The 12,240-nt window shown below is 44.6% G+C and overlaps 1 protein-coding gene across 2 annotated transcripts in view; it reads left to right on the top strand.

Annotated features, from left to right (window-relative positions):
• PRKCA (protein kinase C alpha) overlaps positions 1-12,240 on the top strand; it is a 611,673-nt gene that overhangs the window by 525,221 nt on the left and 74,212 nt on the right. The window contains exons 9-10 of one of the 2 annotated variants that reach the window (XM_030208455.1): positions 3,067-3,090; positions 8,982-9,125. In XM_030208455.1, coding sequence (XP_030064315.1) covers positions 3,067-3,090; positions 8,982-9,125 — 168 coding nt within the window. The remainder of the gene's footprint in view (positions 1-3,066; positions 3,091-8,981; positions 9,126-12,240) is intronic. The other variant, XM_030208456.1, reaches the window with a different exon arrangement.

Below are 12,240 nucleotides of genomic sequence, written 5' to 3'. Positions count from 1 at the left end.
ATGTAAAATGTTTGAACCAAGGGTTGGATACTCCATTCATGGCCAGGGCACGTCTTGGCCAAGTTTCCAGTTTTTGGTTACTTTAGGCCATTCCATGATTTGGATATTTGCCCTTTTCATTACCTCCTCTATGCTTGGTAGTGGTAGGCATTCTGCTTTTCTATTATGCTCTGTTGGAAGTCAGCCATTTTGATTGAAGGGACCCTGGATTGGATTTGTTGGTGGTTTCCTGAGAAAGGCTTATGAAACAGCGTGCCTTGTTAGACCAAATTGTCTTTGTGCATGCATCTTCGGTCCGCAGCAAAATTTTGGCACCATTTATAGAACGCAAGAGAGAAGTTACTGGCGCATACTTTATAGAGTAGCGCCTAGCATTTAAGTGCTAGGCGAATGGAGGAACTGCCTAGTGGTTAGTGCAGTGGACTGAGATCCTGGGGACCTGGGTTCGGTTCCCACGGCAGCTCCTTGTGACTCTGGGCAAGTCGCTTAACCCTCCATTGCCCCTGGTACAAAATAAGTACGTGGGGCAATGGACGATCTATCAAGTCCTATCCCCTTTCCCTCCCTAAATGCCAATCATGAGTAAGGACCAGGAATTCTATAAACCCTCGCATGCTGTTCGCACGTAATAGTAAGCGCCAATTATAGAATGAGGGGGCAAGAGCCTTGGGCCAATCCTAACTTGAGAACAAAGCCTGCCTTTTATAACCTCCTTTTGAAGTGTCACTACAGCAAATGAAAACCTAAGCTATAGAAAACCTGCAGAGAAGCAGCTCTGCTCCTAATCAAAACAGCAGTCCAAGGGCACCAGTAATAATGACACAAGTCCTTTATATTTTATGGCGTTATTTTCTTCCGTGTCTCCTAATACTCCAGCTCCCAGTGGGCTTTAAATGAGTTGCCATGACAATAGGCAGCATATCTGCTGCCACAGAGACATATCTAATGACATTCCTTGGAAATATGTCTTTTTTTCCCTATAAAAATACTTTCTATAGGAAACGCACACACACAAAAAAAAAACTAAGTATCCCTTTCACTAAAAAGCCATTTTTAATCACGGAGAAGTCATAGTAACACTGGATTGGATTTGATTTATTCCTTATAACCCGCCCTTATCCAGGGTGGCAAACATAAAATACATACATAAAATAATACATAAAATCACATAAAAACAATCACAATAAATTCTTCATAATACACTGTCAAAAAAGAAAACTAAAAATATTTAAAAAAAACAAACAATGTCCAGGTTCTCTAAATGGACAAAAAATCAAGACCGGTGGGCAGTAGGGGCCCCTTTTACAAAGCGAAGATAAGCCCAACGTGGGCTTACTGCGCACTAAAAATGAAATACTGCCGGGCTACCACAGCAGCCCAGCAATAGTTCCCACCCCCCAGCGCGCCATCATATCCGGCGCTACAAAAATATTTTTATTTTTGTAGAGCCGATGTATACCTGGTGGTAATCGGGCTCCCCCCCCCCCCCCCCCCCCAAAAAAAAAAAAAAAATTGACCGCATGGTAATTTCCTGAAAAAAAGATAGACCTATCTTTTAACCACTGCGGTAAAAGGGCGTCGGCACGTGTCAAAAATATTCAGCTTGGTAAAAGGAGCCCATAGTGCGCTAAGCATAACAGATGTGCTTTCAATTGTCGCTTAAACATTTGCGCACAACGCTCGTGTTTAAGTCCACTTGGCAGCTTATTCCACTCCGATAGTCCAGTTACTGAAAAAGTTCCTTTTCTAGTTATATCCAAGCGTACTCGGTTTAAAGTAGGTGTCACAGGACATGAACAGTCGCAATTGCAGAAGTCTCGTGAGGCCACCGCTTGAACTCTCGGCAGCCATTTTGAAGTGGCGCCGGAAGCAAGACAGGCCTGCGGCCGGGCAGGAAAGAGGGGGGGGGGGTTCTTTCCTGCCCTCGAAGAGGCCACTAGATCACCAGGGCACGATAATAAGGTGAAGAAGGAGAGGGCGGATAGGACACCCTGAGGGCTGCCTGCCCATTCATCCGCAAAATTGTAGAAACGGTCAGGCTGGCAAAAACCCACCCGGATGCCCAGCAGTGTCCTCAAAAAGAGGAACTGTCCAGGTAAAACTGGACATATGGTAACCTTAATCATTTAACTTGCTTCCCCCCCCCCCCCCCCCCCCGAGGAGTATGTTTAAGACAGACACTTGAATGGAAGTAATTGTTAAAAATGTACACATGTAATATCAATTGAGTTTGTTTTAGCAGCGATGCGCCTGTATTCCCCCACTCACTTTCCATTTTTTTCATCAGTGTGCATTCATAAGCGCATATTCAGCGCACATTAAAAATGTTTAGGGCTGCTTTTACAAAGCAGCGCTACCGGTTAGCGTGCGCTGAATGTGAATAAACCCAGTGGAATTGAATGGGCTTCTTCGCATTCAGCGCATGCTAATCGACAGTGCCGCTTCGTAAAAGGAGCCCACGGTGTGAGCTCAATTGACCTTTTTTGAACTGATCAACTTAACATGCCTTAATTTGTCTGTTAATGTTTGTGAAATCAGTGTAGTAGGCACTGAAAATGCACTGTTAAATGTGTGAAACTAACAAAAAAAAAAACCTGGAAATTGAGAAAAAAATCATGAAAAAAAAAGAAAACTGAATCCTTTATGCCTTTGCACATCTCTAGTTTTCAAAGTTGCTTGCAAAGCTAACTATACTGGTTACCTACTGTGTTCTTACCGTGCAATATTCAGCTGTAAAACCACTCCGACGTCCACAGGAGAAGACTCGGGAGTTTTTTTTAGTAAGGAATAGCTCGAGCTGTCTGCAGCGGGGCCCATAGGAATAAAATGGGCCCTGCTGCAGATGACACGAGTTGATCTTTAGTAAAAGACTCCGTCAATCATTCAGTTCTCAAATGTGATTTAATGCATATAAACAAACGCTGCTCCATGACTGTCCTGGAGCTCAGCAGCGCCCATGAAACGTGGGTTGCCTTTAACGTTTGACTTACAGTTTGCCTTGAAGGAAATGCATTCTGGATGCCTTGAGCTCTACAAGAGTAAATCATGTCTCACCTACGGTTGCAGGGTAAAAGACATGGCCAAGATAAGGTGCGTCCAAACCGAAGGAAGTAAGACGATTTGCATGATTTTGTTTTCCTTTTGAGAATAACTCATTTTGCTGTGAATGCAGAGTAATCACCACTTCATTATGAGTTTCTCGGCTTTACGCAGCTTCATTACAAACTTGAGTTTGTTTCGAAAATAATTTCTATTTTGTTTTGAAGGCAGAAATTGCTTTGTGCCCTTGCAGTGAGTCACTCCGATCCAGACATAACTCCGTATAGTGTAAAGTTGGCTCTGTAGTTTACAAGAGGACATGTCAGTTCACCCTTCTTCAGACTCTCTGGGTTGGGGGGACATGATTTCTGCGCAGATTGGCCAGAGGAAGTTTAAAAAAAAAAAAAAACCTTGTGGCATACTGGCCATTTGTTTTCACTGTAACCCATCAAAAGAAAATTGGATCGTTTAGAAAATTTTCAGGGAGCCTGGCTGGGGAATACCAAGGCTTAAAAAAAACTAATACCAAGATTGAGCTTCAACCCCCTCTTCTTCGATCCTAAAAAAAAAAGGGTACCTCAGTTTTTCTGGTGTGAAATATTCTTTTGAAACCTTTGGATAAAAGAGACTTTGAGAATGTGTCTGAACATAGAGTGATACATGTCCCCTGAGTTTTTCTAACCAGCTGAGCCAACATTTTCTTCCAGATCATTCTCAATGCCTTTTGTTGTGCTGGTTGACTCTGCGCTATGGGACTGTTCATGGGCGTAGTTTGACTGTTTCATTTGGGGGGGGGGGGGCAAAATGGGGTGGAGCATATTAGCATATTCATTTGCATATATATATATTTATATATATATATATTCAAATGAATATGCTAATATGGAGGAAGGAAGGAGGAAGGGAAAAAGAGCTGCCCGTCCTGTTTCTTTCCATCCCCTTCTCTTCCCACTCTATCCAGCGACTCCCTCCCCCTTCAAAGCATCTCCCAAACGACAACGTGGATGCAACAGCAGCAGCTCACACAGGTTTGCTTGCTGTGCTTGTGAACGGCGACGGCTGCGTGGGGGAGTGGAAATGGCTTCCTTACTTCTGTTACAGTGGACGCCTATCTCCTGACTCACTCCACTCCCGAAGCTGCAGAGGCGAACGGGCGGGCGGGAAAGCAGCAAGCAAGCAGCCACGCTGAACTCCGTCCTTCGCTTCCTGAATCCTGCCCTCTCTCTGCGTCCCGCCTTCCTCTGCTGTCATTTCCTTTGGGGCGGGCAGGACGCTGAGAGGGCAGGATTCAGGAGGAAGCGAAGGACGGAGTTCAGCGTGGCTGCTTGCTTGCTGCTTTCCCACCCGCCCGTTCGCCGCTGCAGGAAAGAACTCGTCTTCGTCGTCTTGGTCGTTTTGGGGGGGGGGGGGCACTGCCCCCCCTCGCCCCCCCCCCCAGTCTACGCCCATGGGGCTGTTAAGTATCAGTACTGTGTATTATACTCCTTGTAGTTAAGCGCTAAGACTGTTTTTTTCCTCTGTTCACAGTTCTTCAGCTAATGCATGGAAGCACATGCCCTGCCTTGCAAGCTGCAGCCCAACACTGAGCTCTCATCACTTGACTATGGCAGTGGCTCCCAAACCTGGTTCTGGAGGCACCCCAGCCAGTCAGGTTTTCAGGATACCCACCATGAATATTCATGAGAAATATTTGCATGCACTGCCTCCACTACATGCTGTTCATTGCAGGTGTCCTGGCCGGGGTTCCTCCGGGACCGGGTTTGGGAACCACTGAACTATGATATATATTAACTTGTGTTTATATACATATATAAAAATAAAATCCTTTGGATTCTGTATAGTCAAGTAAACGCTAACAATCAATTATTTTTAATTAACAAGCACTTAATTCGCAGTAATTAAGAGTTACGGGCGGATCTGCCCCAAGCCCTATTCTATCACTTGCACACCTAAACTTCATACTGTTTGGTTCAAAAGGGGGCATGGTCATGGGAGGAGCATGGACTGGTCAGGGGCGTTCCAAGAAATTAGACGGGATATTATTGAATGCCAGCATTAGGAAGGAGTAAGTGTTCACGCCCAAAGTCAGGCATGAGAAGCGTGCTAAGCTAGCATTCTGTAAAGGGCATTTTGCATGGATCTTAACCATTCCTAACATAGGGGTCCCTTTTACTAAGGCGCGTAGGCACCTACCTGCGTCCAACACACGTCAAGTTGGCGCTACTGTGTGCCCTGGACAGTAATTCCATTTTTGACGCATGCCCAAAAGACGCAGTAGAAAATATTTTCTTTTTTCTATCGCGTAGCGCTTACCCTGCAGTAAACTTCAGTTTACGTGCGTTGAAACCTTACCACCCAGTTAGCGTGTGAGACCTTACCAGTAAGTCAGAAAATGGACGTGCTGGTTTTAATTTTGCCGCACATTCATTTTCTGGCACAAAAAAATGCCTTTTTTCCAGGCGCACTGAGGAAATGGACCAGTGTGCGACCAACACGCATGCCTACAGCAGCGCAGGCCACTTTTAGGCACTCCTTAGGACGTGTTATACTGGTCCAGTGTGTTTATATTAAAAAATATATACCTACAGATACATATCAAAAATGAGCTAGGTTCTATATATAGGCACCTAAAAAAATCGACACCGAAAACCCCTCCACTTCTTCTATAAGCCACACCTAAAGTTCAGCACGGTTTATAGAATCAATGCTTAAGAAGAGTGTTTATGCGTAAATTTAGGCGCTGCCATTAGCACCAATAAAAATGTACAAATGCCTGCGCCTATATTTGCGCGCAGAGCACCATTATTCTACAATTACAAGCCATTTAGGTGCTCTCCAGACAGCATTAGGTGAATCACTAGCATTCTGTTTGGACGCTCACAGATTACTGGTGGAAAATCACTGTTTCATGCTCTCTGTGCCAGGGGCATAGCCAGACAACAGATTTTGGCTGGGCCTAGGCAAGAAGTGGGTGGGCACCAAGTGTTCTCCACACCACCACCACCCAAAAAATATCTAAGCTGGCAGGAAAACGCTTCTTTCCACCTTGGCAGTCTGCAGAAGGCATGCGCTGAAAACTGAGCGTTCGCAGGTTCCGGTATCGTTGAGAGTAGCGTTTTTGTTACCATTAGGCAGAAGTCTTCAGCTGACGGAGCTTTGGATCCCCACCAGCTACCGCTAAATGTGTGCTACTGTTGGGTGGGCCTGAGCCCTAAGGCCCACCCAGGCCCACCTGTGGCTACGCCACTGCTCTGTGCAATAGCTTGTAGAAATATAAACCTTGGTTGTTTCAAACAAATTGCAGTTTGATGAAAACCCTCTGCTGTGACTTTATGGAGTCTCATTGGAAAAGCTTTTTATATGTGGCTCGTTCCCACAGGCAAGTGGAAGCCCAGTTACTCTACATGGAACCACATGCATCTTTTTATATGTATACACACAAATTTTCAGCTTTTTAAGCATCTTATCACTCAGTTGTTAGAAACTAAAGGGAACGTTTTACCAAACCTTTTCTACATATTGAACTTATCATTTCTAGTGGTTTTTCCTGCTCTCTTATCTTTCCAGATGTGCAAGTTTTCATTTTGGCCTGTCCGAACTGACTGAAATTTAATGACCTGATTCATTTTGCACAGACCCCCGCAGCCCCATGAGATGACTGCTGTTCTGCTACAGTGGCAGTGTGGCACCCTAAGGCTAGAATGTATGAAGGCTGGTCTTTCCATAGTAGAGTGTCAGAAGAGTGTGTATTTCTCAGAAATCTGTGGATAAGGAACTCTTTTAAACTGAGACAGGGCCGCTGAGAGGGGGGCGGGGGGCAAAATTCTCCGGGCCTCCAAGGGGGGGGCCTGGTGCCGGGGTCCCTGTCTCTCTCTCTCCTGCTCCTGAGGGGACCCGGGTGGTTACATCCCGACATGAGCAGGAGAGAGAAAACTCCAGTGCCGGACTCCTTGGAGGCTGGGGAGGACCCAGAGAAGCAGACACGGCGGGGGGGAGGGGGGGGGGGCAGCTGAAGAGATCTTCCTCCAGCACTGCTCTTCTTCACTGTCTGCCACATTCCCTTCCAAGCAGCTGATTTTTCCCTCAGGCCGCGCATGCTCAGTTTTGAAACCGAGCATGCGCGACCTGAGAGAAAAAGCAGCCGCAGGAGCAGGCCACACAGCAGAGAAAGGCAGCGCTAGAGCAGTGGCGTACCAAGGAGGGGGGGGCCGGTGGGGGCGGTCCGCCCCGGGTGCACGCCGCTGGGGGGTGCCGCGGCGCACGCCTGCTCCTCCGAATTCGCTAAACTTTGTTCGTTCGCTGCAGCTCCCTCTGCCCCGGAAGAGGTACTTCCTGTTCCGGGGCAGAGGGAGCTGCAGCGAAGTTTAGCGAATTCGGAGGAGCAAGCGCGTGTCGCGGCCCCCCCCCCCCCCCAGCGGCATGCACCCGGGGGGGGTGTCATTTCGCCGGAGGGAGGGAGGTGTCATCTAGCGGGGGGGGGGGGGGGGCGCATCGGCGCTCCGCCCCGGGTGCCATCCTGGGCAGGAACGCCACTGCACTAGAGGAAGACTCTTCTGCTGGTGGGGCCTTGGGATCCTCGCCAGCCAAGGTATTTACTACTACTAAACATTTCTAAAGCGCTACTAGGGTTACGCAGCGCTATACTACAGCTTCCTATCATTCCTCTGGCCCCCTGCCCTCTGAAGTTCTGTAGTAGAGACTGGTCAGCAGTTTAGGTTTTATTGTGACTGTGTGTGTGTAAGATATATCTGTTTTTTTATGGCATTGTGCAAGCCTGAGGCAGGTCTGAGAACCTGGACGCTATTACTCTCTGAGCTCCAGCACCATCCACTTAACAGAATATCAGTTTTATTTGTCCAACCTATTCCATTCTAAGACAATGGAAATGGAATGTCACTGAGCGTTCTTCCTTGAGATGTCACCGGACAATGGGTTAGGCATTGTCAATTGATACAAGTTAATAATTTGCATCTTCTAATAGCCATATTAATCTTGGAGAAAAGTAGTTGGTTCTAATTCATTTCATTGGGCCAAAAGAAAAATGTTGTTCGTGAGCTTTTGAGACTACGTGATTCACGTCTTTCATCTCAAGGTTGTAATTCATCGGCACTTGAGTTAGCCAAGTATTGACTGTGGGCAGAGTTAATAAAAAAAATAAATAAATAAATTTAACTAGTAAAAATTCACAGCTATGAAAGCTACAGAAAGAGGGACCAACGGCTTTAGATTAACACGGTTACGTTTATCAACAGGGGAAGACTTTTCAATTTATCATTCTATAAATCAAACCAGCGCAAAGAAGGCAAGAAAAGCTGCATGTCCGGGGCAGCTTTTTTTTCTTGTAGAGATAGAATTTTTTTTTTTTTTTTTAATGGACACTGTTATCTACTTCTGAGCTGTAGCTGTGCTAGTGAATGCAAATGTCTTGGCAATGTGAGGCCTGCTGCATTTGAAAAATCAATAATTTTTTTTTCTCATGTGCATGCCCTGAACAGCATGATTGCAACTCTGGAGACTGGAAATGCTTGAATATGTAAAAAAAAAAAAAAAAAAGAAATTCACAGTTAACCATTTATTTTTCACCTAAACACGTCTATTATATAGTTGCATGCCTTGTTCACAAAAAAAATCATGCTATTTTATGTTATACCTATTCATTGGATATGGTGTTAAAATAGAATAAAAACATTTTTCATTGGTAAAACTGTTTAGCCAATTCAAAGTATTTTCTATACATAAATCCAGTTAGCAATAAGTAATATTTTCAGCTTGGAAATGCACGTAGACTTTATGATATTTATATTTTTAGAAGCTGTGTGTAAGATGCCTCGTTTCAATTGTATAATGCAGTCAAATGTTCATTTCATTATAAAAATATATATATATAGCAATTGAATGCTGACTTTCCCACTAATGTTGTATTGCTGTACTTCTTCTTTTAGAAAGCCAAACTTGGACCAGCTGGTAACAAAGTAATCAGTCCAATAGAAGACAGAAAGCCCTATGTGCCATCCAACAACCTTGACCGGGTCAAGTTGTCGGACTTTAACTTCCTCATGGTGCTAGGAAAAGGGAGCTTTGGCAAGGTAAGAGAAACTTTCACCCCTCATCCCTGTAACACAGTTTTCATTAATGGAAATAAAAGGGAAGAGCAGGCTTAGAGGCACCTGGCAGAGCTGAAGTTTTTATGTCTACAATTTACTATACCCCTCAAAGCCAGGGATCCAGGTGGTGTACAGTTAATCAAAACTGGGGATAATAAGAATCAAGACATTAAATAGGCAGAGACATAAAGAGGGGCATTTTCGAATGGGTCGTCCTTGGAAAACGACGAAATTCAGGGGCGGGGAAACCCGTATTTTCGAAACAAGATGGACGTCCATCTTTCGTTTCGAAAATACCATCAGGGACGTCCAGATCCTTAAATTTGGATGTCTCTAGACTTGATCGTCCCTAGACATGGACGTTTCTGACGTTTCGGCGATTTTCGAAACCAAAGACGTCCGTGCCAAAAATGGCCAAATGCAAGCCATTTGGTTGTGGGAGGAGCCAGCATTTGTAGTGCACTGGTCCCCCTGACATGCCAGGACACCAACCGGGCACCCTAGGGGGCACTGCAGTGGACTTCATAAATTGCTCCCAGGAACATAGCTCCCTTACCTTGTGTGCTGAGCCCCCCCAAAACCCACTACCCCCAACTGTACACCACTATCATAGCACTTACAGGTGAAGGGGGGCACCTATATGTGGGTACAGTGGGTTTGTGGTGGGTTTTGGAGGGCTCGCTGTTTCCTCCACAAATGTAACAGGTAGTGGGGGGTATGGGCCTGGGTCCACCTGTCTGAAGTGTACTGCAGTACCCACTAAAACTGCTCCAGGGGCCTACATGCGCTGTCATGGACCTGGGTATGACATCTGAGGCTGGAACAACATATTTTGAAAGATGTTTTTTGAGGGTGGGAGGGGGTTAGTGACCACTGGAGGAGTAACGGGAGGTCATCCTTGATTCTGTCTGGTGGTCATCTGGTTATTTCGGGCACCTTTTTGTACCTTAGTCATAAGAAAAGCAGGTCCAGATGAAAACATCCAAGTGTTCGTCAGGGACGTCCAAGTGCTAGGCATGCCCAAGTCCCTCCTTTGCTACGCCTCTGACATGCCCCCTTGAACTTTGGCCATCCTTGCGACGGACTGCAGTTGGAGACGTCCAAAATCGGGTTTTGATTATACAGATTTGGACGTCATGGCACCTAATGCTGTGACAGTATCTCAAGGGTATCATCAGATCTGCAGTCTTTGGAATAAAAGAGATTAAAAGGTGTAATTTCCACTCTAAGCCACTCTTCAGGTGAATTTAAGGATAAATTTGTCACAGCCTGGGGTCCTACTGATAAATTAACTGCATGTTGTTGGCATACATAGTAACATAGTAGATGACGGCAGATAAAGACCTGTACAGTCCATCCAGTCTGCCCAACAAGATAAACTTGTATGTGCTACTTTATATGTATACCTGACCTCGATCCCACCCACTATCTCCTGACAATTGCCATGGAAAAGGTTCCACACGCCTGGAACACATTCTCTCAAATGCTCCAAACACTGTGGTACTAAAAAGTATTTGGGATCTTTAAACTGGATGCAAATGGTGAGGCGATGATTTCTGCATGCTTTTCAGCAATAAACATTGCCCAGTTGTTAAACCCATTATCACTATAATTGGGAATGTGTGTTTCTTCTCTAACTGGCTAAGAAACTGTGAGATGTACAAGTCTTTCCTAAAATATACAATGGTCGCTGCACATATTAAGACTTCAATATGTAGGACTGACTGATTAGAACCTTAACTATGAGCTTAAATAGACACAAATGAACAGGCAAGAAGCCCTTTCACATCCCTTCGCAGGTACAATATAAAAAATATTAAGCACAAAGGAAAATTAGACAAAACTTCAAATGCCACACAGTGAGATTAGGCTACGTAACCCTGCTGTCCTCCAATGTATGGGAAAAATCCTTCTAGCCAATAAGATTTATTTTAGTTTTTATCTTTAAAAAATTAACTTAAAAAATACACATTGCTTTTCAGAACAGTCTCTCAACAAGCCTCAAATACTATATACCAGCAGAAACCAATGCACTTCAGCAGTGCTACCAGTGGAACAATAAAAATGTTGAAAGGTACCCAGGGCCAAAAGAGATCCCCGCAGAACACCCCAAGTCAGCGTATATATGGCAGAAATGTTTCAATTCCAATATATCCTGTACCTAAAATCTACTAAATGTGATTGAATAGCAATTTCTTGAATAACAGCCTTTAGAGTAAAAATCTGTGATTGACCAAATCATATAGCAGATGTAGCCAGAGAAGATGCGTTATACCTGATCTCCTGTATCAAAATGTGTATAAATCTCTGTGAAAATTCTTACAAGCGCTGTTTCGGTGCCGTGACACTTCCAAGAGCTTGACTGCATGGAACTGAAATTGGCCATATTTAGGAAATCTGCCAGTTGTTTAAAAAAAACAACTCGCATGGTAACTTGGCCAACAATGGCGAGTTAAAGATAGTCTGTTACTAGTAGGCAGAACTGGATCTATTCGTGACTTCAGCACTGGTTTAATACAAGCATCCTTCCAATTTAATGGAATTAGCCTTCTGTCGAACTTAGGGTGAACATAGAGGAGGAGATTCTGTATATGACGCCTAAAAAATCAGCGCTGACTAAGCATATTCTATAATTGGTGCCTAGATTTAAGCGCCGATTATAGAACATGTTTCGTTTCTATTTCAGCACCTAAATCTACGCGCATCCATTTACACCAACGAAACTTGTAAACACCTGCGCGTAGATTTAGGCGCACTAAGCCATTTTCTGTAACTAGGTGCGTAAATTTTGGAACATTCATGAAACACCCATTCCCCCACCCATAACCACACCCCTTTTTGTGTACACTTAACGACTTGTACACCTAAATTCTAATCAGTACCAATTAGTGCTCATTTTTGCTTAAGTGCTGTTATCAGTGCTGATTAGCTAGTTAAGCTTGTTAAATTGCACATACTGTTATAGAATCTGCGCCGATTTCAGCACCAATCTCTAGGCGCCGCTATATAGAATCTGGGTGAGAATGCATAAAAGACAAAAGGTTTAGTAACCAACTTTTAATGAGCAGCATACTGAAATGGGAACTGAGGGTGAAGT

This window comes from Microcaecilia unicolor, chromosome 6 (assembly GCF_901765095.1).
Source record: "Microcaecilia unicolor chromosome 6, aMicUni1.1, whole genome shotgun sequence".
NCBI classification, from domain to species: Eukaryota; Metazoa; Chordata; class Amphibia; order Gymnophiona; family Siphonopidae; genus Microcaecilia; species Microcaecilia unicolor.
The sequence above is the reverse complement of the archived record's forward strand: the minus strand, read 5'-3'. Positions and strand labels throughout refer to the sequence as shown.